We start from the raw sequence: 25,776 nt of genomic DNA, 5'->3' as shown, positions 1-25,776 counted from the left end.
TAATCCTGCCGAGGGGTTTGCCAAGACAGCCCCCATATCTGACAACTGCAAGGACGATTTGGCATCGGAGGCTACCCAGAGAAAATAACAATATTCATATGCATCCATCATTGGTATCTCTCGCTAGCCCACAACAAAACCAACCCCACCTCGACAACAACAACAACAAAGCGCATTAGCATCACACATGATGACGCGTTTCCTCACTTGCGGTTCCGCGTCTTCTTCTGCGTCTGCGCCGTATCCTCCTCGACCTCGTCCTCCCCCTTCTTCAGGTCCTCCGTCAGGCCCCACGCCTCCTTGTCGTACCAGTCCTCGCCGTCCGACATGTCGCGGTTGGGCCCGGAGTGCGCCTCGGCCTTGGACCAGTGCCACACCGTCTGGCGGAGCCGGTCTGCCTTGAGCAGCCCCTCGTACAGCCGCTTGGTGCCCCGGCAGATCTCCTCCTGCTTCTGCACGTATAACAGCAGTAGGCGCCGCACCTCCTCCGCTTCCTGGTCGGGGAGGCCCAGGTTCCGGTCCGGCCGCGCGGCTGGTGGGAGCTGGAAGAGCGGGTGTATGAAGAGCTCACCGGTGATCTCGGGGAGCGGAAACGCGGCGAGCATATCTGGCGGTGGGGGAACCCCGTTTCTGTTTGGTCGCTCTTGGTCTGCGGCAGATGGCTCGACCATTTCCACGTCCCGACCCTCAGTCGCACCGGGTTTGGCTGAGGAAGTGTCCCCGTTAACAAGGACACCGTCGTTCTGCCCTTCGTGATCCGCGATCCCACCAGCTTGGCCGCCCTTTTCCAGGCTCTTAGTCGTGGCTGGTCCCTTGCCGGATCCGTCTTTACCGTAATTGTCTGATTGTGCGTCTGCGGGTGATTCCCTTCCGTTTGCCTTCTCGCCTGGTTCCCTGTCTTGCCCGGCGTGGGTTCGTGACTGGGTCGCACCTTGCGCTGTTCCTCGTACCGCCGACTCTGTAAATATGCTCTTAAAAGACGCCGTTTGCGCCGGATGTTGGGACCTTGTGGGGGCGCGGCCGACTGGGCGGTTAAAAAAACTCGCTGTGTCGCTAAATAGCACTGCATCGCGGTTGTCGGGGGCCGTCATGAGCCCGCAGGGCGCCCAGGTGTTGTCGCCAACTAGCTTGGTAAGTAACGGGCTTGGCTTTCCACAGGGCCCTTATTCTCCTTCTGCATCAGGTTGCGCCCTTGCTCTATTAGCTCGTCCAGCGATTTCGAAGTAAACGGTCGCGAGAAGGTCGGATGCGATGGCAGGTCGGTGACGGCGGTAAGGGGAGCGAGGATTTCTACGGGCAAGTCAGCACCGGGATTCCGGCATAGATAAGGAGCCTGGCAATGTCATGAACATACGCTCGAGCCGGACTGACGAGTAAGGGTTTTCCTCCAAGGCTGAGGCAATGGCCTCCTGAACCTGCTCCTCGTCATCGTCGCTGTCGATGTCGTAGCCGTCCTCGTCAATCAAGGGCGGGTTGAGGTTGATGATTGCGCGTTGGTACCCGGCATGTTCTGCGATCTGCAATCTCGTCAGTCCCAGTCCGCAACCCATCATCACGATCCTTGTGGCGCCAACACCCACCTCCTTGTACGCCGCGGGTCCCATAGACGACGCCAGCCGGCCTTCGTGGACAAATCTCGCTCTCTTCTTCAGCTTGTTCCCGCGGTTCGTGGTTTCGTCGATTGAAGAGTCGGAGTCGGAGTCTGCAACAGATGCAGCAGTCAGAAGGCGAGCATCAGAGAATGCGGAGGCTGCGTGTGTGGCTAACCGTGGGCTTTGCGCTTCCGCGTCCGCCTCAGTGTGAGGAGCGTATCCATAATCATGGCTTGCTGTTGTGTCGACATCTTCGGTGTCGTGTACTCCTACGTTAGCATGCGGTTTATTGGCAGCGCGATGTCTGTGGAGGTAATCAATGGAAGTGGGTGGTTTCTGGTGGTTGCGACTCGTTTCGCGCTCAGGAACCGAGTATAGAACGGCGGGCGGGTCACTGTCAAAAAAGCGGGAAACAGAGGCGCAAGACCCGCGAGGCCATAGTGGGCCAAGGTTTCCAGGCTCTGAGCTCCAAGCTCTGCTTGGCTGGCATTGGTGGTCCCTTGCATCATCGTCCATCCCACTTTCATCCCACTTCCTCAACCAAACAACCAAACAGCACACAGCATCCGGCATTTCTCACCTTTGCTTACTGTTAGTTGCAGAACCAGCAATTGAATCGAGGGTCATCTTACAACATCACAACATGTCGTGGCCGGGCGCAGACGAGTCGTCCGGTGACTCTGGGGAGGGGTACCAGCACGATCGCCCTACAGACTTAGCGTCCATCGGAATCGTCAAGAACGGCCGCTTGGTGGGATTTAACGAGGAGCAAGCCGACCCGGGCTTTGAAGTTGATGAGTGGCCCATTTGAGAGCCTCCCACAGCTGCCGTTCTTCGCGCCCTTGTTCGCCTACACGCCCAGGTGGCAGAAAGCCCAGGTCGCCAGCGCCCATCATCGAAAACTGCCATCTAGTTGGCCGCCTGCTGAGTCCGGCCGAAGCCGACGCCTTTGCCTACCACCGCTCTAAACTCTGCTCAAGAGCGACCTGGGCGCCGCCCGCCGTACTTCTCACTGCCGCCTACTATACCAACCAAGGTCGCTCGACCTTCCGCTTCCCCTTCTACACACCGAAGCCCGCCTCCTTCAACCCGTCGTCTTTCCCGAGCGCATCTATGGCCATTCTCAAGGGCCAGTCGGCCGTGCGGCTATGGCACGTGCTACGTTTTGGTGCCTACGGCTTTCTATCCCAGTACATCGTTAAGATCGTCGTCTTCTCGTTCGCCCAGGCGGGCTATCTGGCGAGCATTTCGGGGGATGCTAGGCTCAAGGCGGTGCGCGAGGAAATGAAACCACCCAGAAAAGCGCGGTCGGAACGCTCAAGGCTACCCTCCGCCGGTGGCCCCGCTGACACAGCAGCCGTGTCATCTTCGCCAAGCGCCGCGTCAAATGGTTGGGATTCGCCTGCACCACAAACGCCAGCGCAATCAGGATGGACACCACAGGCTCCGCAACCGCCGCAAAGCGCGCCACAAGATGATGATGACTCGTACCTCTTCGACGATGCCTCGCCCGTGGCGCCATCGCAGAGAGAACGCCCTTCCGCCGGCTCTCCCCAGTCATCTGGAGGGGGCTCTGCTTGGGACAGAATCAGACAGCAGGCAAAGTCGGAGGAGGGTGCAAGGTGGAATCCGCGGCAGCAGCAGAACGGTGCGCCCGGAAACCGCCAAACCACAAGCGAGTACACATATACCCCAGCCGAGCAGGAGAAGGCGTATGCGAAAGAACAGGCCCAAAAGGAATTCGATGCCATGTTGGAGAGGGAGCGGCACGGAATGGGTGATTCCGGTGGTCGCAAATGATGACAAAGGCGGCTGGCTGTGTGTATGGATATGCGTGGACGGTAATCCGTACATACATAGTTAAGCATTTACCGCTCCAAGCAGTGCCACATAATAATTGAACATTTGTTGTGGTGTGTCATCAGCCCTCTTCGATCTAGACTTGATGCTGAACCAATGAACAAGCAACGGTTTCCCAGTGGTTTGGTTGAGCCTCGCACCCAGCCCGCACTAGCCGTGTATGAACATACATGAGTCCGAACCGACAAGTCGCGTTGGTTCCTCGCAGCGGCGGAGCACGACGCCGTCCAGACCATCAAAGCTCGCTTGGCTCGGGCTCGCCCGCAACCGTGGCAGCGTTACACTCATGCTCTGAAAGTGGACCTAAATTTCCCCTTAGACTCTCCCCCCTTGCAGCGATCCATTTGACCCTCACCTCCGCCGGAGACCGTCCACTCCGGCGGATCGACCTTCCTGCAACCCACTTCAGCGACCGCGTCCTGCTGGCAGGTGTCTGAATCCCCGACGACGTGAAGCTGGTCAAAAAACCCCGCCTGAATCATAATAATGTCTGAATCAACAGCCCCGGCGGCGACAACCACGCGCACCCCGCTGGTCATCACCTCTTTCCCCTCCATCCCGCTCACCACAACCTTCACTCCCCCCAGCGCCGGCTGCGGCGGCATCTACTCCCCACCCCAGCCGAACGTCTTGATCATCGACCACAGCCCCTCCTGCCTACCGCCCAGCTTCTCCACCTCAGACTCATCCTTCTTCTACTCCCCGGGGATCGCCTGCCCGTCGGGCTACTGGACAGCATGCCACGACACGACGGGAGTGTCGTCCATCACGACCGTGACCTGCTGCCCGACCTACGGCGACATCTCGCTGTCGTGCGTACCGCGGCCGACGTCGCTCAGCTCCGTGTGGGAGACGCTCTTCTGCACCTGGCAGGCGCCCCAGTCGCCGGGCACCGTCGTCGCCGTGACCATGTCGGCCGACAACGACCGCACCTCCACCGTCAACCAGGCCGTCACCTTCCCCGGCGGCGTGAACGCCTACGGCGTCAGGATGGTCTACGAATCCAGTGATATGGAGGCCGCCACCGCCTCTACCACCTCGGACGGGTCCAGCGCCGCTGAGCAAACCACTTCGACATCGGACCAGACGGGGACTTCCTCCCCCGTCGCGTCGGATGACGCCGCCGCCGCCACCACCGCAGACTCGGGATCGGGGCTCTCAACGGGCGCCACGATAGCCATAGGCGTGGTCGTGCCCGTGGTGGTGATAGCCGCGGTGGTTATTGGGCTAGCTATCTGGTGGCGAAGGAGGAAGCGGCAGCAGCCACCGCCATCGGCCCCATCAGCCCCGTCCGAGGTGCCGGATTATGATTACACGTCGCCCACGGCAACGCAGTATACCGGGGAACATGTCGGCATGGCGAAGCAGCCTGCGGAACACTACTATTACAGCGGGTATCCGCAACAACCAGTGCATGAGATGCCCGGCTCGTTGCAAGCGGTGGAGTTGCCGGGGCCGACGCAAGATCACCATTATATGTCGAGGTGAGGATGCGTTGGGGGTGCGTTTCAAGGGGTGATGATTTGTATTTTTGTAATGTGGTTCACAGCAATTCCGAGGTTCGGTGGTAACTCGTCGCCTTGGTTATATTTCGTTGGAGAGGCGCTTTAGTGGGTATATTTATCTGTTTTATTAGAAAGTATAGTTAACTATGGCGGTAATTGTATATATCCTTTTCTTCCACACTGTAAACCCACCAGTCGCCGCTGTCTCATGGAGTTCAACCCCATCACATCCTCTGGTACGGTAGCCATATCAAGCTACTCCCTCAGCTTTACCTTTCATCTGTATATGTCCAGCAACGGTATCCCCTTCATCCCACCCAACGCGGCCCATCCGACCGACCCAACTCACAATCGCCAGGCCAGGTCACAAGCAATCCAAGGCACTCGACCTTTCCCCTACTCCCCACCCGCAACATAGGAAAGGCTCACCAACAAACCTACCCTCACTTCCATTATCCAGGCTCGCACCAGCTCTCTCACCCCCGCTCCAACCCGCCCGCACTCATCCACTCTTCCCCCTACCCAACTCACTTTGACCCCTTAATAAACTCTTCTTGCCCCTTCCCCATCCCGCTTCCCGGATAACTTCACGCATTAGCGCAGAAGGACGGCGAGCTTAGACCTAAACGGGGAGGCCAAGACGCCAACCGGCGCAATACGCCGCAACCAAACCCGCCGGCAACACACAAGCATCACGTGGTTAGGGGCCAAAATGTTACCGTACCAAGATGAGGACATAAAATTGGAATGTGGTGTTGTAGTGGGTTGTGGTTGGTGGGTTGGGGAGCGTAAGGGGTATGGGGTCCCAAGCCAAAACACCAAGAGCTATCAATCTCACGGTGACAGAGCAAAGGACAGTGATCACATCACATCGTGCAAAGGTGCAAAAGTCCACGCAATGATATCATATCGTCTAGCCTTCGACGCTGTCTAGTCTAGCCCAGTATGAAAAACGCACCGCTGAGAGCCAGCAAGCCAAAAGTCAACAAACCATTTCCAAGGTATCAATCAGTCAGGTATCAATCAAAGATGCCATCCTCCTTCCCCGAGAACTCAACGCTTCATTCCAAAAATAACACGAGCAAACCACCGCTACACAAGCAACCATCCCCTCCCCGCCAACCCGCCCAACCTCATAGCCTCATTCATCACCATCCCCCATGTACAAAACGTTCCTGGCGTACCATTATGTACCGAAGCTCATGCGTGCCCTGCCCTCCGTTTCCCCATCAGATACCTGTCGTCCTCGTTCTTGTCTTTTGTCTTTTCAATAAACCCGTCCCGTTTGTGCGTGGAAAAGAAAAGCCACACAAAAATAGCCGGTAGCGTGAGTGTCTATCGTTCCCCTTCCTTGGCGACCGGCATTAAAAGAATGGTAAACATGGTATAAAATGGGTCGAATCGCTTCTCAATCTCAACGAAAAGCGAATCAAAAAAGGAGCGTGGCGAAGCTGCAAAATAGCATCGGTCCAAGAAGCAGAGACAGGCAAAACATCAAAACGCAACGACCGTCGGCTCTCCTCTTCCAACTACCAGGTCGCTACGCCTAGAGGACGAGGTAGCCAAAGAGGGCGGCAGCACCGACGGCGGCCATGTTGCCGGCCATCGAGGGGGCGGCACCAGTCGACATGGTCTCGGAGGCAGCGGTAGTAGCGCTCTGCTCGTCGTCGCCAGTGGTCTGGGTGGGACTGGCGGTGGTCTGGGTGACGGTGCCGTTGGCCGAGGTGAGCGAAGCCGACGAGCTTACGGTCGCGAGGGTGGTGGCGGACGAGGTGGGCTTCTTGGTGGTGGAGGTAGCCTTGGACGTGCTGCTAGTGCTGATGTTGTCCTCGGCCTCCTCGCCGTTGTTGACGACCTTGATGCTCTGCCACGTGCCGCTGCGGTCGGTGTAGTGGTACTCGGTGGCCTCCTTGGCACCCTTGCCGCCCATGTAGTCCTGGATGCGCAGGCTCTGGTAGTAGCCGTCGAAGGGAGCGTCGGTGAAGTCGGTGATGCCACCAGCCCAGTCGATGGTGCCCTGCGGGGCGTCCCTTGCGACCAGCGACCCAAGTTCCGAGCTTGATCTGCATGGGAGACTGCGGGTAGCCGGCGCAGCCCTCAATGCCCGTGTTCTTCAGAGTACGCACAACGGCGCCGTCGATAATCCAGTCGAGCTGCTCGGGGGTCCACTTAATAGTGTAAGTGTGGAACTGGTTGACCGGGTCGGCGACAGGCGAGAAACCGCCACGATCGTAGGTGTCAGTGCAACCCTTGCTGAAGAAATTGGTCTGGACCTGGGTGGCGTCGCCGCCGAGCCACTCCCAGTCGATCTCGTCGAGGTCGTCCGACTGCAGCACGAAGCTGGTAACGACACCGACGCCACGAGCAGCGCGCACGGTCACATCGACCTGGCCGAAGAAGATGTACTTCTTGGAGCCGATGGTGGGCGCGTTCTTCTCGTTGGAGATGGAGAAAATGGCGCCGAGGTTGTCATCGTACTTCAGGGTGGTGCCATCGGCAGGCTTGAAGAAGCTGTTGGCGCCCTTGCGGAAGTCGATGTCGACAACCTTGGAACCGACGGCCTTGGGGTTGGGGCAGCCATCTATGAAACATTCATGTTAGCGCGAACTAGTTACAACTTGCTAATGCAAGCAAGACGCCAAAGTCTCAGAGCGACAAGTAGCGGTGATAGGGTACTCACCACGCTTGGTGGGGTCGCACTCGGTGAAGGTCTGCGCAGAGACCAACGAGGCCGCAAGGGCCACCGTGGTGAAGATCTTGGAGAGCATCTTTTCTTTTTTTTGTGTGTTGAGTTGTGCAAGTCAGGATGCGGTGAGTGTTGTGTGTATTTTGGAGTTGATTGATCTACGAAGTGGGATCTGCGGGTTATTAAGGAGGCAGTGTCAACGGCGCACCGAAGCGAGTGTAGGTGTATTATTAAATCTGAAAAATAGTGCCAGCGAGGCAGTGAACGAGAGACAGAAGAAGCGATTGAACGCCACGAATTCGGGGCTGATCTGGCTGGGCAGGAAGTTGCGGTGGTGTGAGATGGACAGGGAAAAGAGGAGCGAGATCAACAGGTGTTCAGCGATCCGGGCCCCATCGCGCTTTCAATCAAAGACAGTGGCTCCTTCGGCCCCGTCTCGCCAGGGGTCCTCTCGTGTTGACTTCCCTGTCTTCCCTGCCAAAGTGGACCAGCCCCCTGGGGTCTGGGGCTGCCCAGGGATGCCCAGACCCTGCAGCCTTGAGCCTTCCTCATCGGAAATACACGAAATTCACAGTCATGTCACCTGCCAGAGCCGCCAAGCTGAACAGGCGACCGTGTCAGGCTAGCAAATCAGATCACGCACTTCTGCATTTGTGGACCTTGGCAATGCAGGGATATCTTGCCAAGCCTGTCTGCCCACCATGCGGCGCATGCGAAAATAACGTTGGAACCTTCGCCGCAGTGTCGCGGTTGAGGGCCACTGTGAAATTTTCGCTTGGCAATCTAGGCGTAATGCATGGGCACATTCAATAATGCCGAAAAAATACGAAGGTTTTGCCGATAACCGTGGTGGTGTTTGAACTTTGGATCTTGCACCGAGTCCCCGGAACACGGCGAGATCTCCAGTGGCCAGATCCCGAGGCCTGATGCTGTGCTTCGTCTGCAGTGCCCGCGCGTTGCTGCAAGAACTCAGCCTCAAGCTCGTGTAACTATTTTTACCTCTTTGCTCGCCCAGCGCTACGGATTACACGTGTGCGGATGGCATATGCCATCGTTACGGCAGTTGGGGCTATTGGCAGCCACATCGAGCCAAGCGCTGGTATTTTCCATGTTGGGGGGCAGTTGGGCTTGGCCCTCATTTCCCTTTTTCGGTCTTCTGCTCTCGGATTGTGTCCCAACGCCGAATGCATGGCTTCGTGGAGCTCCGCTTACCAGCAAAATCTATCACCCCATAAAACCACAAAATGTTTCGGGCGAGGTCAGAATCGGAAGCTAAAAAACAGTTGGATGTCTCATTTCAAACTGGGGTTCCACGCTATCATATCGCGCTTGCGCACGACTGCACATCTGTACAGATTACATACAGTCGGCCGCAGAATCTCCAACCACAAAAAAGGGGTCCTCCAAATTCGGACCAATCTAGAGGGAGAGAAACCCCCTGAGCCTGCCGCTGATCCGGTCAAGCGCCTGCCCAGTGAGGCCTGTTGCCCGGTTGCCCCGTTGAATGTGACCCGGAAAGCATGAGGATCATGCAAATCGGCCCGCGGGGAAAGGAGGTTGGCCGGCCGCCAGCTGCAGCACCTCACCCCCACGACCATTTGCCAGCCGCCGAAACAGCCCACCAGTTTGGGCACACAAAAATCGCTGGGCGAATGCGCGCTGGCCACTGATGTTTCTCCTCGAGCCCCTGAAACAGGAGACCGCACCAGCCAAGAAGTTAAATCCTCCCTCTCGGTCACTTTCTCAACAGGGCAAGTTCGCCCATCTGAGCGTCTTCAAGCAAGCAGAGCAATATCGGGTAGCGAAGTTTCAAGATCTCCGTTCAGTTTCCGGTTTCACGTCTCTTCCCTCAACTCAATCGCGCGAATAGATGAATGGATCAACGGAGCGTGCAGGCGCCGAACCTCACTCACCATCAGCACCACCAGATAACTCGCTCGCAACGTTCCATCCCAAACTCCGAGCCACCAGGCATGATTGTCTCATCAGTCCAAGCCCCCTCCCAACCCCCTCGGCGTCGCCAGAGGGCTCCCAAACACGGACTGCGTTGTCAGCAACGGTGGGTGGGTAGCGGTGGGGCACTAACTCGACACCACGCGGGCATTCGTATCGATCCATCGCGGCGCCGGGCGGTGGAGGCAAAAGACGAGCGGAATCCGCCGAGAGGTGACCTCGGGTTCGGCACTTGTAAGGATTGGCGTGACTCTCCTCCACCATTGATTGATGATGCTATGAATATCTCGGTCCCCAACGGATGTTTGCCGCCACTCGGGCCCGCCGATGACGACCTACGCTGACTCTTCCGGGTTCGGCCATGCGACGACCGGGATGCATCTCTGGACGGCAAAATGACGATCACCAGCAAACAGCGTCGGCGAGTTCACGACGGCGATTGACCGCCGTTGCCCGTCGCACTGAGACATTTGATTTTGGACCTCGTGGGGATGCGTCAGAATCACAAGGACCTTGCAGCTTGGCAGAACGATGGCTCAGTTTCGGCTGGTCTCGTCGCGTTTTGGCAGCTGGTGCGTGACTTGGGACCCGGACTTGGCAAAAAAAATGAAGAAGGATTCAAAGTTTCCGTCTAGATGACGAAATGGAAAAAGTAAGGTCTCTCCCGCCGGGAATTGAACCCGGGTCTCGAGCGTTGCTATGAAGGAGGATGCCAACATTGACAAGCTCACATACTGACCACTATACTACGGAAGACTTGTGGATGTGATCATCCACCGTAGCTGGTTGGTTGGCAGCACACTCAACCCCACAGCATATAAAGCTAAACGCTCGTCTATTAACTACACCACAACACCAAAATGACTTCGCCAGTCATTGCCTCAAACTCAACTGATGTGTGCTCCTAGAATCCAAGCGGGGCGGTTGCCGCCGTTGTTGACGGCAGCCAAACAGCCAGGAGGTGAAAGCTTCTAAACCTAAGACACCGATCCCGCATGGCCGCCAGCCCATTGTCCCTGTCTCAAGTGTGGCAACCCAACAGACACAAGCTAACTACCAACAGGACCCGAAGAACCGGGGCATCCCGATCTCCAAACCCTTGCAGCGGCGCCACATGCAACATACAAGCTTTTATCTGCCCGACCAACATCCGAAACCAAGTCCGGAAGTTCATCCGGCCCAACACCTGGCACTCCGGCTTGGCACGGCCCGGTGCTCCGGCACCAGCTTCCTAAACCAGCCCCGCAGCCGTTTGTCGGACTCGTTCGAGCTCCGCCAAACTCCGGCGTTCTGAACAGGGACATCGCTGGTCTGTCAAAGACTAACTGGCTGTTAGAAAGACTTTTCGGGTCCGAGAGGTGAAAAGGACTTGCTTGATTGAGACCTTATGCCGGTGATGTTGGATGCTTCACACCGCCGTTCGCCGAGCTGTGTCCGATCCAGGCTTGACTTTTAACTTAAAGTGTTGGTTGGTTTCTTTTCTTTCTTTTCTTTTTCTTTTTTCTTTTTTAGACCTAGAGACAACACTCACCGCTCGAGTCAGGTGTGCTGGCCGGTCTGTCTGTTGGCGCCGCCGGATTCCGGAAGGGTTGGTGGTCCAAGAGGTGTGATGACTGCGAGGGGCCATTCGTGGATCGGGGCCTGTGTGGAAGTGGCAGGGCCTAGCACAAGGACTCCTGAGGTAGCTATTTCAAAGAATAGTGGTGATAAATCTCGGGCCATGTTCAGCAGAAATTGCCGGGAAATGGGCGATGATGGTTTTGGTGTAGTTGATAAATGGTCTGTACGTTGCTCAACTTTGCTGTTAGTACTCTTTTCCCGTTCCATGACACGTCCACTCGCCTCGCAAGACAATCAACATCTGGGCGCCGAGCGCCAGACAATTCTCCAACTATCCTCAAACCCAACTTGTCCTCCATTCAAGGCAACGCCGTAGAGGAAGGCAGCAACACTTTGGCAATGGCGTTGCGTTGCAGCCCTACGCCAAGAGCGATATTGGTGGCTACTGAGCTCGAGACGTCAGGAAATATTTGATCTTAGTTCTGATATGATACCCTAGGATGGCCTGTGGGGGTCTGCATCATGACAAACTCCATCCCATATTAATTGCTCCCCCCATCTAAATCACCCATTCCATGACAAATTATATCAGCAACACCATAAGCAACAACCGCAGACAAGAAACGTCACTCGCCATCGCGCCACTCTTACACCGTGACCGAACCCCTCAACCTATTTCTTGGTAGTGCGAGCTGCCCGCCGTTACACAGAACACCAGGCATGGACCAACCCGGAAGAAGACAACCCTTTCTAAACGAGCGCATCGAGAACACAGAAGCCCGCCATGCGGTAGCACAACAGCAAGAAATTGACGCCTGACAACACCATCAATGCCGATGCTAGCGCACCTCGGCCGGCCATCTCTGGGCATTCCCAAAGACGGGGAAACTTGAGTCATTAGCCCGTGGTATGTACTCCATGCTCGTGATCTGAATATGCAGGCTGGGCACCCTGGTGACTGGTACCTGGCGGCCATCACTCTGGAAGTAACATCAGCAAGGATCCAGCATGAACCAAGAATCGTCGTGCCCGATTCCGCCTCACGCGTCCTTTTTGGGGAAAGGGGGTGGGGTTGTGTAGGAAAGACTTACTCCTCGTATCTCAGTGGTCATCTCCTCCTGAAGAAACAAAACCACCTTTTCCGGGGGCAAATCCCTCATACTGTGATTCCCAACGAGCACTTCTCGGAGTGGCAGGCTGGCTGAGGCCACCCCGGTACGGGGGACAGCAAGCAGGGACATCCGCCCAATAACCGACTGGGCAGCTACAAGACATATTATTGCTGGAAGGGGTATCTCGCTTCGGTCGACCGTGATTTCTGCGGTGTAGTAACCCCTACTCACGGGATATCCTGCCCCCTTCAAAGCGCGTGCCGACCTAAGATCGTCGTCCTTTTCTCCGTACAGTGAGTTTATTTGTGCTCTGCCGTAACTGGCACGCGCTTCAGGCGACATCTTCCAATTGGGCATTTCGGGGTACGTGTACCCAAAGGTGGTGATATTCCTGACGGATTTACTTGTAAGGAAGTTCATGTTTTCGTCGAAGAAGGGCTTCAGGGGGCTGTCTGCCGTGACAATGCTGCTTTCGATGGTCCCGTACTGGCCGGTAGAAGTTCCTTTGTTGGTGAACATGTCCTCTTCGTAGTGAATCACCTGCCACATCGCAACGAGTCTGTCAACGTTGCAGTGGTGCAACATGCTGCTCGCATCAGCTTGGATGTCCCCAGGTTTGGGGTTGAACAACCTACAACAAGGGGTCGAATGCCGCCCAGTTGATGTCCGAAAAGGTCCCATTGCAGACCGACAGTGCATGAACCAGGTTGTGGGGGAACTCGAGGCTTGAAACGCGCCAGCCGGAGCTGTCAAAGGTCCTCTCTCTGGCAAAGATATCATACTATCCCTCGTTAGCCGCGGCCAAAATATTTACAGGGCAACCGTGGGTCTGACGGGTCTCGCAAGATGAGGCTTTTTGTTGGCTGACTTACAACATCGGTGGTCAGGTCCTTTGCTGCCAAGACCATTGCTTCATTGGATGCCGTAATGTTGCTGAGAAGATCACCTTTGCCGAGACATCTGATGGTTTGGGGGTATGTCGCGAGGAAGCCGCCGAAACTCGACTCGAGGGGCAACTGCTGGAAACGATAGCCGCGTAAAGGATTAGCAATTTCTATCACGCCACACGGGGCTCTGACGGTGACATTGATTGCATAGGTGGCAGGAGGCAGAGTAGAATCTGCCGCCCAGTCCCAGTAAGGCTGTCGTAAAGTCTGAGCCGCTCCTACATACTCGGGCTGAAGGTTCGGAGGGTACTCTCCGGCCAGTCTCACGGCGTGAGAGACCAGAACTTGCTGCGAGAATATTAGTCGTCGATCACACCGGTTTGCAAGGGCTATGCCCAAACCTCGAAAAGTGCCACGTATGGCCGGTGCCAGGTAACGAACAGAAGGTCCTTGACGCCAATGGTCAGCTGGAGGGACGTTAAGGGGGTGGCATATCAGGCATCAGGCACACATACACCATGAGGACAGAATCCCGTGTTAGGGGCACCATCTACATGGCTGACGCCGTTCCACGCACTGTGAGGAAATCCATGAATTCCTGGTCGATTATCAGTAGACGATTAACCGGTTGGGGAAGTGCCAACGCAAGGGGTATGCATCAATACCTGTGATTCCGAAGTAGGAAAGCTCATCGGTTTCGTTCATGGCCTGGAGCTCTGACAAGGCGAGTACGTAGAGATCCCTGTGAGCAAATCAGATTGGGACGTTCGTCAGTCTGGTGCGGGTGGGTGTTACCACTGCGGCCCTCCCCGTGCCCATAGCGTGTTGATGTTGAGTCTCGCCGGCGTTTGCCCCGTGTTTTTGTTGATGCCGGTTTTGGCCCCGACCACAGGAAAAGGGGTAGCAGTAGGGGCAGGCGCTGACTGAACCCCCGCCCATGAGAGAGCTGCGGTGACGCAAATTGCAGCTCTCCACATATTGCACCGTGATATCCGCCGGCGCTATAGGCCTTGTCAGGCATGAATTGGGGGTCGATGAGGAGAGCGGGGGTCAGAAAGCACTATGCCAACGTGACGGACCGGCGATAGACGGTCTGGCCATTTTATGACGACAAAAAGTTGTCGGACAGGCCCTGGATTTCGCATTCACCGAAGCCCATTTCCGAAGGGCCATCTGTAACAATATGACGAACTCTGTGACCCTTGAACACAGGGCCTTCTGGCAGTGAGCGGCTGGGACCTCGACGGAAACTGGCGACGTAACATACCCGACTACCTCGAACGTTTTCCCTCCTGATCCGCCCGCCCGGTGTTGAAGAAATTGCGACTCTCCGTTTCGAACAATACGGTTATCGAGACTCCGAAAAGTCAGTAGTTCCACGGCCTGCAGCATGAGCTGCAGAATTGGTGGGGGTTAGAAAAGCTTCCAGGCTTGTTCCAGGGCCTCGTGAGCTGCGCGCAATAATGGGCATGTACACACAACTTGGTACGTAAGGTATCTTGGTCGACATCCGACGGGGTTGGGTTGGCCCTGGAGCTGGTGGAGGAAACAGGCGGTAAGAGTAACAGTGTCTTCCATGTTTGGCCCAAGGAGTCTCGATTCCTGTCGGGATTGACATGGACCCAAAAGCAGTCGGGTACTGCATTTGCCAAGCTCCATTCGATTTTTTTTTTTTTTTTTTTCATCGAGTTCGCGCTCCATCCATGTGCCTGACGTGGGGGTTCGTGTTTGCACCTTCCTGCATTGTCCTGCTGCTCAGTTTAGTCCGGGCCTCGACCCATAAGTCGGGAAACATCGTGCCTTCCCTCGGCTAATTCTCTGGGTTGAAGGAACTGTACTCGGACCGAACTGGATGAGAATTAGAGGAAGGAACGAAGAACCACGAGCCACGATCTGCACTAAAGCTTGCTCCACGAGGCCTGAACTGCACCTTCTCCCGGGCCCAGCAATGAACGGTAGATCCTCAGTTTTCCAATTTCTGATCGGGGGTCTGGAACTCTGGAGCTCTGGAACTCTGGTGCCGTTACACATCCCATCTGTTCGTAATCATCGGCGTGCAACAACGGTGTTTAGTGGTCGCACTTCGTATCCTCATCTGGGCTTGAGAGAGCGCGGTCTGTCCTCGCCAGCGACTTGGAGCACTCGTCTTGGAGCACTCGTCTTGGAGCACTCGCTGGGAACCTCTTTGCTGATGAACCCCCACCTGTCAGGCCCAGTCCTGTATTCAGCTCCGCCCATCGGCGATGATGTTGACGACAGGGGCTTGTTTTGATGGGAGCTTGCCGCCGCAGCCAACAGAAAACAAGGGGTTCACAAGACCGGAAGTGTCCGCCAGAGGGGAAGTCCCGCCTCCAATCGCGCCTAACCCGGCTCTGCGGTTCTTCACCCCCTTGCCGCCCTTCCCTGCTCACCCTCCCAAAATCACGCGAGTAAGGTACCTCGACCACTGTGTGAGCAAGCAGCGGACTCGATTCGGATGTACATGTACATGCCTAATACAGATGCACGTACATACGGCGCCGTGGCGCACCCCGGCCCAGGTTCCGGGAACCGAAAACGGCCCACATCGGGCGACCCGGCTTCCACAAGAGAGACACCCGCGAGACGTGGCAGCTTGGTTCACCGTATCAGAGCGAAGTGGCTTACGCCAGGGAGAGTCAAGCCGGAGCGAGACCGGGGAGGGAGCCAAGTATTTGCGGCACCCTGTCAGCACTTGCACGCTCTCAAAGCCCCGAAGGTAGCTATGTAGAGCAAACGAGGCCTTCTAACTATCCCATAAGGAAGAAAGGCTGCGCCATGGCAGATGAGGAGACCGACGATCGTGCTGTGATGCTACCCAAAGGCTGCAGGGGTGTGATTTGGGCTCGCTACACGAGGGGGAGAGGAAGAATATTGCGCACATGCTCGCTCGAACACCTGTCGCCGGATTCGCAACGGTCGAGCCTCGTGTGCTCCCGCCGGCTCGGCGCCGGCCGCGCTTTTTACACTGAAAATGGCCTCGCAAGCTGTCATACGTTGTGCGCTGTGTAAGTAAGACAATCAATGTTCATGGGCCGAGACCAACACAAGTTGCCTCACGGGCATCAACGCAACGGGGACACGCGTCTCAGGTACGGGAAAGGGCAGATGGAGTTCCCGGCTTCTTGGGATAGAGGGTAAGACGTAGGTATGAAGCATGATCCTTCTCGTTTGTGGATCGGAAGCTGCCCAACCCAAAGGAGTAGCAAATGTGATGAAGAGAGGTGTGCATTAGAATAAAATACTAGTTATGCCTTGAAACCCATGTTTCCTTTGGTTTTTGGTCCCGCAACGCCGAGAGATAGGACTTTCTATCTCTTTTGTTTCCCCCATTCCATGATTTCCATCACGAAACGCCGCAGTATGTGTGTCCGTGTCCGTGTCCGTTGTCCATGCCCCTCCCCCATCCCCGTCCCCGTCCCCGGGCCCCCAATGATCCACGGGCGGCCTTCCCATGCGATGAACCCAAAACACTAGTAAAAGCGTCCAAAGTCATTACAGCGTTCAATTACTCAGAGGCTCTTCTCCAGGAGGACCAGGTCCCTGAACCCCTCCTTCCATTGGCGGGCCTGCTCTGCGCTCGGCCGCGGCAGCGGGCTGCGCGCGTGGCCGCCGTAGCCCATCCACCCCTGCAGGCCAGACTTGACGCCCACGACGCCGCCCTGGATCGCCGTCCAGTCGCCCTGCGCGACGACTTCCTGCATGGCCTGGGCCTCGGCCAGCTTGCCCTGGCCGTACAGCTCCATGGTGCGGATGCACGCCTTGGGCGCGATGTTGGCCAGCCCGGCGAGGATGCCGTGCCCGCCAGCGACGAGAGACTGCACCGTGAAGTCGGCCGAGCCCGCCAGCACGAGGAAGTCTGGCTTGGCCGGGTTGAAGGCCGGTCCCGCGAGCTTGCGCGTGGCGGCGGCCACGCGGTTCAGCTTGCCCGTGTTGCCGCAGGTGAGCTTGACGCCGACGATGTTGGGGTGTTCCGCGAGGCGGAGGATGGTGTCGGAGGAGAGGTCGAGGCCGCCGACGGCGCCCGGGAAGTTGTAAATGACAATCGGGATGGGAGAGGCATCGGCCACGGCGGTGAAAAAAGAGGTGATGGTCTCCGAGGCGGGCGCGAAGAGCGGGGCGTAGTAGGAGGGTGGGAGCACGAGGGCGTAGTCGCCGCCTGCTTCCCAGGCTTCGCGGCAGAGCTGGATGGTCTCGCGTGTGCTCTGCGAACCGCAGCCAACGATGATGGGCATGTGTGCGTAGCCGGACTCGTTGAGGGCCTTGCGAGTGGTGGCGGTCACGAGCTGGCGCTCAGAGTGGGTGAGATGGACGGCTTCGCCGTTGGAGCCCTGGGTGGCTAGGCCGGTGACGCCAGCGCGGGCAAGGCGGACCGCGTGGCTCGCGATGGCGTCGGTGTCAACATCTTCGGTGTCTTCGTCGAAGAAGCACATGGTCGGCACGTAGACGCCGGGCACGAGAGGTCGGTCCATGTGGAAGTCTGAGCTTTCTGAGGTGGTGCTGTACGAGCTGCTGAGAGGGGAGTGAGGTTCCATGGCGTTGAGGTGCCCTGTCATGAGGCTGGATGTGACCGTGGAAGGGTATTGCATTCTGTTGAAGCCCGCCGTGTAGCTGCCGCTGGGAGAAGGTGCGTCGTTGTGGGGAGACATGGTGAATGACAAGTGTCAGATAAGGATGGTTGGCGGCGGTTTGTTGGGATGTGGGAAAGAGAAGAGCCGACGGTGCTTGGAAGAACTTGTGATATGTGTATAGAAGATGAGGGAGACGATGTCGGGAATTTGGGGGGGGAGGAGGAGAGCGTATTTGTATACACGACGCCTCGGAGGTGGAATGACGGACATGCTGAAGGGCAGTCCCAGAGACAGGGGTCAGAAAGTTTAAGGCAGGGAATGGCAGTCATGGATGGCAAGGACCAAGACATGGTTCGACACACCCAAAGCTGCGAAGTACCGGTGTATTTTTCTTTTTCCTGTTGCGTTGGACCCCTTGGATGGAAGAGCGGTGGCGTTTTACGCGAAGGGAAGCTCGCTGGAAACTTGGGCCGAGGATGGCGCCGGGCGCGCGGCGACGACTCACGGCTTGTTTTCCAAAGTACTCTGGTACTTGTCACGGTCGACCCGAGGAGTTCTCAAAGAACATCAACACCCACAGTTTGGGCGGAAGGCGAAGTCGCCGCGCCCACCTTCTGTCGTCGACAAGGGTGCTGGAGCCGTCACTGTCCTTGGCGCGCCGAGTACCTGCGCACAGTGCGGGCTCCAGAACGGGCCAGGCTCTCAAATCCGGGGGTGCCCCCTTGCCTGGGCCCAGCGGGGAGCAGGGATTGGTGCTGGATCAGCGGATGCCGAGTGTGGGGGTTGAGCTGGGAGATCGAAAGACGACCCGAGCCAAGGCGTGGTGCAAGCTAAACCGAGATGGGAAGCAGGGGAAACTGGAAACCTGCTTGGTGCTGGGGACGTCGTTTGGAAACAGGATGGTGTTATTCGACCCTATTCACGTAGGGCATTGTGTTTTACGCCCCGGGAAGATACCCAGCCCCGAACCCGCCTCGAATAACTTGGGAGCCCCAGAATTCTTCTAGGCGGACCCCTCGAGTTATGATTGGCAGTACTGATTGTTGTTTGCGCTTACACCAAGGAGCTAATGGCCATTGCATGATCAGCTGCCCTCGGCGCATCGGTCAGTTTTAATTCTGATATACATGTGGCAGGTTCTTTGAACTCCACGTATGTCGCCGGGAGTCGGGACGGCCTGAGGCCATCGCGAGACGGCTTGAGGTAGAAGGACGGCTGGCATCTCCATGTCCTGTCACACTCAAAAACGCGGAGCGCGGTTTGCAGAGCGTTGTCGTGGTGATTCTCTGGAAGGCCCCGTTTGTTAACCGATGTGCTGCTGTTGCAGCCTCGTGTGAATGTGTGCGACCTCAGCACACAGCGGGCTGCTTGATATCTCTGTCAGGTTGCCCGGCTTCGCCGAGAACTGGGCGTGCCAAAATCAAAGGAACGCCGCCTGGTCGACGAGTGACCGGCGTTGGTTTGATCCCGGCATCAGTCCCCTTGCATCACCGCCTCGCCCGCCTAACATCCATAGAACAAAGGTGTCGATCCGACGCGGCTGAACTGTCGCCTGGCGTCAGTGCCCGATTCCTTCCCCGGTATTCCAGGAGCCGCTGCCATGGGTCCACCGTTCTTGGGACCGGATATAAGGCCGTGTCGAGAGCCTCGGTTGGTGTGCCGTTGCCAGCCCATCGGCTAGTGCAGACCGGAACACCTGATTCGGCCAACGTCCGGTAGTACTGTTTGGCAGGGGGCAACCGATATACTGGTCTGCTGACGGGTTTGGTTCGCCAGGAACAGAAAACGAGGATCGTCAGCAGGACTGCGTTGCAATTGTCAATTCGTGAATGAAGGCCGGTCGATGCTCGAGAATCGAACAAGTGGCCCGTGAGGTAGTGACAGCATCTTCAGGTCTGGCCCACAACAACGACAACACCAGCCCCTCCCACCCTACCCTCCTATTGACGACAAGATGACGGGAAGGGCGGTAGTTGAGGAGGTGCGGAAAGGACGGCAGTAGCGTGAGGGGCCGCAGGTGCTTGACTGGCCAGCATTGGCGGTACCTAGTGGAGGGGCCAATTGGCGCGAATGAGTCGTCGAAGGGCTCTTTGCCAACGAAGGGGTCAAACAATATCCAGCGAGAACGGCGGCCTCCAATGTCCCTACGTCGCAGCTCAGATTTGCTGCGACTGGCTGTTTTGGGCATTGGGGAGCAACAAGGCGCATGGAGGGGCAGTGAGGGGTTGCTGAGGGGCACCTGACACGGTCTTGACATGGTCTCGACATGACCATCGGACCACTCAGCCACATGAAGGCTTTGAGTGCACCTGCGTATGTAATTGTCTGACCGACGTTGCTTCCAGTCCTGCTTTCTGATGCAAGGGTGACTTGTTCGCGCCATGTTGCTATTTCCTCGAACTGGTCGTGTTTAGGTGGAGCGGAGATCGGGCTGATATTGGACAAGCGTAGCAATGTAGCATTGCTCCGTGAGGGGAAATCCTTCGTGAGGAGGTGAGAAAGAAGAGCCGAACGAGACATCGCGAGATCCACTTCAATGGTGGAGAGTCGACTCCGTTCGAGGCCCCGATTTGGAAATCCCAGGTTTTTGTGTGGGTGAGGAATTTCCCCCCCGCTCTCTCCCGGGTTCGTCTGAAATTAGAGCGCTGGTCAGTGCGCCATCCCGCTCTTCAGCGGTACCTGAAACTGGGATTCCGGGGTTGCGGCTCTCTCTCCAAGACAGTGTGGCTTCTCGTTTTCCTTGGACTAAATTTCTCGACGCAAAGCCTCCACCACAAGGTCAACCTATTACAGACCTTGATGCTTCTGCTCTCTGCTTCTTGTGAGATTGGCGAACTCACTTTTGTTTTGTCCCAATGGCCCTTGCCGTTTATCTCAATAGTGCAAAGTGGATGTACTGTGGCATTCACTGTGTCCATTGCAGATCCCGGGGATCCTCTTCTCGTCGGCCAGCATGCGGATTGACATCAAAAAGATCGTGTGACTCGGGTGCAACTTCCAGCAATCGGTCAAAGACTCGAGTCCTATTTTCGGAATCGATGTACCACGGAGTTCCGAGTATACTGATAAATAAAGAATGAGTGCCGAGAGCACAAATGCCGCTCATGTTATCGTGGAAGGACCGTCCTTCTCAAAACGGTTGGCTAAGGTACCTTAGTTCCTCGAAGTTTTGTTTCCATTCGGTTCTGGCCACCGTTGATCGTCCCTTCCCTCTCGTGTACCGTACCAGGAATGGACCCACATCGGAACACAACACATGACCAAACATTTTGACTCGATCCATTCATTAATTGACCCCCACGCTTTTCAATTTCAGAAGCATTTTGCGCCCACCCACACACCCACTCTCAATCAACATCGAGCCTAGCCATCGGCGGTCTTTTCGGTTCTGGAATTTGCGGAAACATGATGACCTCTCTGACCGCCGTTCGGAAATGTTTACCAGCGATTACCTCGGCAGCTTCCCCACGGATCGAAGCATCTTGTTGCTGAATTCCACCAATTAGATTAACAATCAACAAGCCGCATCAACTTCAAGTGAAAGTCTGTTGCGAATCACAGACCCGGGCTTGGCTGGCTGTTGTCTTTCTTCTTTTGTCTCATCCCGATCTTGTCTCGTTACCTGGCGTTCCCGTCAATCCCTTTTAAGGTTTTACTCTTCGGCCATTGACAGGTCAGCCGGGTTCTCATTTGGTTCAATCTGTTCGTTCTTTCAAAAGTCACCGTTGAGTAACAACTGTGGGCAGGCAGAACTCCCCAAGTCTGCGACATGTCGACTGGATGGCGAGTCCAGTCCATCTAGGTGCAGTGCAAGTGCCACTGACGTCAGCCCTCATAATCTCCGCCTTGCGATAGCCTCCTCTCGAGATAGAGCTTCTCGTTAGCTAGAGGCCAAGTGACGGCGTGAAACGAAGGGGTGGCCAAGAAACTGCTGTTACACGTCAACGGCGATGACGTGCAGATACCGGAGGTCTGGTTCGATCTCTCCAAGCCAGGACCATGGCCCCTGCCGAGGGTGGTTATTTAGTGGCATGCACATAGCCAGATCGATAGACGCCACAAAGAGCAGACCTTGTTGGAAGACAACTGGGTGGTTATGGCTTACTCATGGGCGGCGACGAGTTAGACGAAGCCGCATTCGCTTCGCCAGGCGACCCTTTCCCCCATTGGCTCTTGCCCACGCGGGGAACAGCTCCTTGGGCCTGAAAAGCTCACCATGTGGCTGAGGCGAGACGGACGTCCAGTGTGATGGGTGTGGGATGAAGGATGGCATCACCCTCAGGTTCTCCGCAGCGAAAACGCAGGCCCACGTGGCTAGCACGGTCGAGAGGGCGTTGAAATGCGATCCCAATGGCTTGGCCGATGCGAGATCGAACGGAAAGAGTATTTCATGCAGACGGCCCGCTGCTCTCTTCCGATCGTCTGCCCTCTCTGGTTGCTCAACTTCGACTCGCCGCAAACCGTTATCCGACAGACCCCCAAGGGGCACGCGACACTCGCAGCGTTGTCGCCCGACGTTACACTCAAGGGACTTTTTGAGGCCGCCGTATCTGAGCCCTCCAGAAACACGGCATCTCGTCGAGATCGTCACAGACAACGATTGGAGAGTTTCTCAAGGCGAAACCTATTTGATTCGTTTTGCGTACTGCTGGTTTACTACCATTCACGGTCTGGTCGGCGGCTCCGTGGTTTCGTGGTTAAAATAAGTACACTGCGAGATCCGGTGGCATTCTTCTTGTGATCTCTAGTAGACCTTGATGGTGAAACTGATACGGACCACCCTTTTTCTAATCCACTGCGGATTTTACGGCTGGCCAATGCCATATTCTCCGTTCATATTCGGTTCAGGTGGGAATGGTTGGTGGTTGTTATCAGTCACGCGACACTACTCGGAGTTGGGTTCGACCCGAGACTTGATGTGGACGCAGTTATGTAAGGGTTTGGTAAAAGCTGCGGCAAGCCTGGAGTTCCACACACCACCTTGGCCCCTCACCGGCGAGCGCCCACACACACCCAGCAGACACCCAGCGGAGCGGCACCTGCAGGGCGGGAGGCGATCGGATACAAGGCTTACAGTGCGTGATCCCCTTCCTCGACTGTACTGGCACCCATGCACCGCCACGCTGACCCCCAATTCTCACCAAAAGCTAGGGGAAGTCTGGTGGGGGAGGGGACGGGGGGACGGCTATGAAGGATCTTTATCGATCCCAACAAGATACCGTACCGTTTGCCTGACGTGTCGCTCCAACTCGGCTTCCCAACCCCGGCCCGATCAAGAAGGGAGGAAATGCAGCTGCGAAGGGAACCTGCAAGCAAGCTGTCACGGGTCCTGCGAAGCTGACATGGCGACAGAGAAGCTCCACTCTCAGGCAGGACATGACCCGCCAAACAGCAGAAAACAGCCCGACTGCTATGTTAGAGACGGGACTGTACCTCGTACAAACAGCAACTCTTCGGATGCGTCGTCAAGAATGGTAAAACGGGGGGCTAAGCGGAAACGGAAACCCCTTTGTCATAGGCGCATGCACCACGAGCGGGGGAGGGGCTTGATTCGGACGCCCCTGGGTGATGATTGGCTCCCAGACTGCTCACCGAAGGGCCGCTAAAAGAAGCTAAACGAGGTTATTGACTGCCACCACACGGTTCCAGGGGGGTCCTGAAATCCCACAAACCGGCGGTTTTGGTGAGAAGGTCGAGTGCCGGCGAGCAAGGGTTTGGTTGAACCTGCCCCAGGTTTCCGACACCCGCTCCGGCCACCACCGACTGCCGTTCGGCAAGCATCCGGAAGCCCCGGCAGCCTGGAGTGTGGGGTTTCCGGACCCGGCAGCGGCTGAGGCTGACCTGCCGGCGCCGAACTACGGAGTGTGCATTGCTGCACTCGAGGGAAGCAAAACAAGAGCAATTGGGCCTTGCGAGTTTGCGGACCTCTCCGAGGCACGAGATGCCTCGTTTTTATCGCCTTGGGAAAGATGGCGAACCATTGGTCAATTCCATGATCAACGCGACGGCGACCCCCACGGCCGCTCAGGGGCAATCGACGTCATGGCGTCTCGTGGACAAGGACAGGGCCGTAATCGGACCAAAAATACTTGAACTTGGGCGGTTCTGCTATGCCGCAGGGGTTGCCACTATAATCTGTCAATTGGCTCCCTCGCTTGGGATAGGAGGAGAGGCAAGAGGCTATTCACAGCTGGGTACATCCAGTCGACCGGTGAGACCCCCATCCCCCTTTTCGCATCCCGCCGTGTCCCCAATCCCACGCTCCTTGCCGTGCCCCGTTAAAACCTAGGTTGGGCGGGCAGGGGCGTCTGCGGGCGGTGAACACGGCGTTGGATTCGCGGCTGCTTGCTGCTAACCGCGTGGGCGCACGGCGAAGTACACAGTAAGCTGCAGGTCCCAATCCCAAGCTCCGCTTACCATTGCATGCCGAGGAACGGGGTCGGCGAACGCCTGCCGCTGCGAGGTGACTGTGATGGTGATTGCGGTTGGCTGTGGTGGGAAATGCCGATATGTGACGGGGCAATGCCGCCTCGCAAATGTGACCTGTTTGACTCGTGCTTTGACCTCTCCTCCCGGCATCGTCGATGAAGTCTAAGCCGCCATTACCGCCCACAGCGCCCCAGAAGAGGCCAACAACAATGTGGAGCAAACCGAAAACACCTTCCCATAGGAGTCTCCGTCTCCGGTAAAGAGCAACGAGACCACGACAAAGATGTTGAGAGGTATCCTCAGGATGCCGTAAACCTGCGCGCGGACCCCGTCTTCTACAAGTTGTCCCTTCAAGTACCCCATACACGGCCAGTACATCCCCACGGCCGCCTCGAACAGGCAGAACACCCAGAAGGCAGACTGCTCGGACTTGGGGGTCGCCGACAGGAAGAAACAGGCTGCCGAGACCCCCAGGATGGCCACGAGCAGACTGGTATGCCGCATTAACTGCCGTTGCGTAATGGCATTGAAGGCCAATGATGATGCCAGAGTTGCAGCCATGAAGTTCGCAAAGATGAGTCCGTACGGGAGGTCGCCCGGCGAGGACTGAACCGACCTCAGAACCGGGGCCCAGAAGAAGACGAAGAGGTACATGGAACCTTCGAAGATGGTTGAAGCGGCGCCGAGTGCGAGGACCTGTGGGTGAGACAGGACCGACCACACCCTGCTCTTCGATTCCCCCTTCTCGTTCTTCGTCTCGGCCGCCTCGCCATAGTTCTCATCCTACTCTCATCAGCCTCCACCCACCATCTTCATCATCACGCGTGATATCTCCTATAGCATAAGGGGGGTTCAAAACAAACAAAATAAACAAAACAACTCACCCAAAACCACCCAATAACCCCCGCCGCCACTGCCAACACCCCAACAGCCAGTGCAAACGGCGCCTTCCTCGACCCAGTCCTCACCACCAACCACTCACTCCCTACCCCTGACACGATCGCCGCGACACTATTCAACCCACTCATCGCTCCCATCACCCACCCCAACTCCGCCTCCGCCTCGCCCTCCCCCTCCTTCGTCTCGCCCTTCCCCTCCTCCGCTCCCCTCCTCCTCCTCCTCCCCTTCAACAAGTCCCCCACCACCCAACTCTCAAACCCCACAAACAACAACCCAGTGCCCACCCCTCCCAAAACCCTCCCGACCACCAACCCCTTGAAACTCTAGAAACCCACCCCCTCCCTCTCGAAGGGCGAGCGCTACCGAGCAAATCTTGACGGGAAGATAGATTCCGCCGAGACTAATGATTTTCACTAGTACTCTCACGCAGCCGAATATGTATGCCACGCGCATTCTGTTTGGCAAGATGAAATACGAGCTCGGACATCACAGCTTCGTGAGGTGCCCAGAGACAGGGTTATCAGCCCGACATCGACTTCAAGGTTAAAAGGGTGGGTCAGCGGTACATACAACGCCATTGTCGGCGCCATCAGAAACGACCACACCGGCGAGATACTCTACGAGCTTTCTGGGCTATGTAGCGAGGAAATGTACATCAAGGACTGTGAAGGTGAGTTTTACTGATGCCCTTTTGGATGAGCTA

At 56.7% G+C, this 25,776-nt stretch overlaps 7 protein-coding genes and 1 non-coding gene across 8 annotated transcripts; 2 read left to right on the top strand and 6 right to left on the bottom strand.

Annotated features, from left to right (window-relative positions):
• Positions 1–203: 203 nt before the first annotated feature.
• On the bottom strand, positions 204–1,843 carry CHGG_09095 (uncharacterized protein; the record flags this gene model as incomplete). Its single annotated transcript, XM_001227021.1, has 3 exons — positions 204–1,123; positions 1,355–1,702; positions 1,768–1,843. 3 exons carry the CDS (start codon positions 1,841–1,843, stop codon positions 204–206), a joined length of 1,344 nt encoding a protein of 447 aa, XP_001227022.1.
• Positions 1,844–2,235: 392 nt separating this feature from the next.
• Positions 2,236–4,940, top strand: CHGG_09094 (uncharacterized protein; the record flags this gene model as incomplete). The annotated part of the gene is made up of 5 exons (XM_001227020.1): positions 2,236–2,390; positions 2,462–3,304; positions 3,518–3,610; positions 3,772–3,881; positions 3,955–4,940. The coding sequence occupies 5 exons, from the start codon at positions 2,236–2,238 to the stop codon at positions 4,938–4,940; spliced, it is 2,187 nt and encodes a 728-aa protein (XP_001227021.1).
• A 1,563-nt stretch (positions 4,941–6,503) lies between these two features.
• On the bottom strand, positions 6,504–7,725 carry CHGG_09093 (uncharacterized protein; the record flags this gene model as incomplete). The annotated part of the gene is made up of 3 exons (XM_001227019.1): positions 6,504–6,974; positions 7,084–7,538; positions 7,638–7,725. 3 exons carry the CDS (start codon positions 7,723–7,725, stop codon positions 6,504–6,506), a joined length of 1,014 nt encoding a protein of 337 aa, XP_001227020.1.
• Positions 7,726–10,255: 2,530 nt separating this feature from the next.
• CHGG_11397 lies at positions 10,256–10,352 on the bottom strand. Its single transcript has one exon. It is a non-coding gene; the product is annotated as a tRNA-Asp (tRNA).
• Positions 10,353–11,995: 1,643 nt separating this feature from the next.
• On the bottom strand, positions 11,996–14,132 carry CHGG_09092 (uncharacterized protein; the record flags this gene model as incomplete). Its single annotated transcript, XM_001227018.1, has 8 exons — positions 11,996–12,136; positions 12,248–12,412; positions 12,500–12,899; positions 12,961–13,049; positions 13,141–13,503; positions 13,671–13,753; positions 13,821–13,897; positions 13,951–14,132. The coding sequence occupies 8 exons, from the start codon at positions 14,130–14,132 to the stop codon at positions 11,996–11,998; spliced, it is 1,500 nt and encodes a 499-aa protein (XP_001227019.1).
• A 2,553-nt stretch (positions 14,133–16,685) lies between these two features.
• CHGG_09091 (uncharacterized protein) lies at positions 16,686–17,822 on the bottom strand (the record flags this gene model as incomplete). The annotated part of the gene is made up of 1 exon (XM_001227017.1): positions 16,686–17,822. One exon carries the CDS (start codon positions 17,820–17,822, stop codon positions 16,686–16,688), a length of 1,137 nt encoding a protein of 378 aa, XP_001227018.1.
• Positions 17,823–19,231: 1,409 nt separating this feature from the next.
• Positions 19,232–20,264, bottom strand: CHGG_09090 (uncharacterized protein; the record flags this gene model as incomplete). The annotated part of the gene is made up of 2 exons (XM_001227016.1): positions 19,232–19,496; positions 19,681–20,264. 2 exons carry the CDS (start codon positions 20,262–20,264, stop codon positions 19,232–19,234), a joined length of 849 nt encoding a protein of 282 aa, XP_001227017.1.
• Positions 20,265–23,215: 2,951 nt separating this feature from the next.
• On the top strand, positions 23,216–24,680 carry CHGG_09089 (uncharacterized protein; the record flags this gene model as incomplete). The annotated part of the gene is made up of 3 exons (XM_001227015.1): positions 23,216–23,218; positions 23,394–23,814; positions 24,415–24,680. 3 exons carry the CDS (start codon positions 23,216–23,218, stop codon positions 24,678–24,680), a joined length of 690 nt encoding a protein of 229 aa, XP_001227016.1.
• Positions 24,681–25,776: the final 1,096 nt, after the last annotated feature.

The sequence above is a fragment of the Chaetomium globosum genome, genomic scaffold (assembly GCF_000143365.1).
Source record: "Chaetomium globosum CBS 148.51 scaffold_6 genomic scaffold, whole genome shotgun sequence".
NCBI lineage: Eukaryota > Fungi > Ascomycota > Sordariomycetes > Sordariales > Chaetomiaceae > Chaetomium > Chaetomium globosum.
The sequence above is the reverse complement of the archived record's forward strand: the minus strand, read 5'-3'. Positions and strand labels throughout refer to the sequence as shown.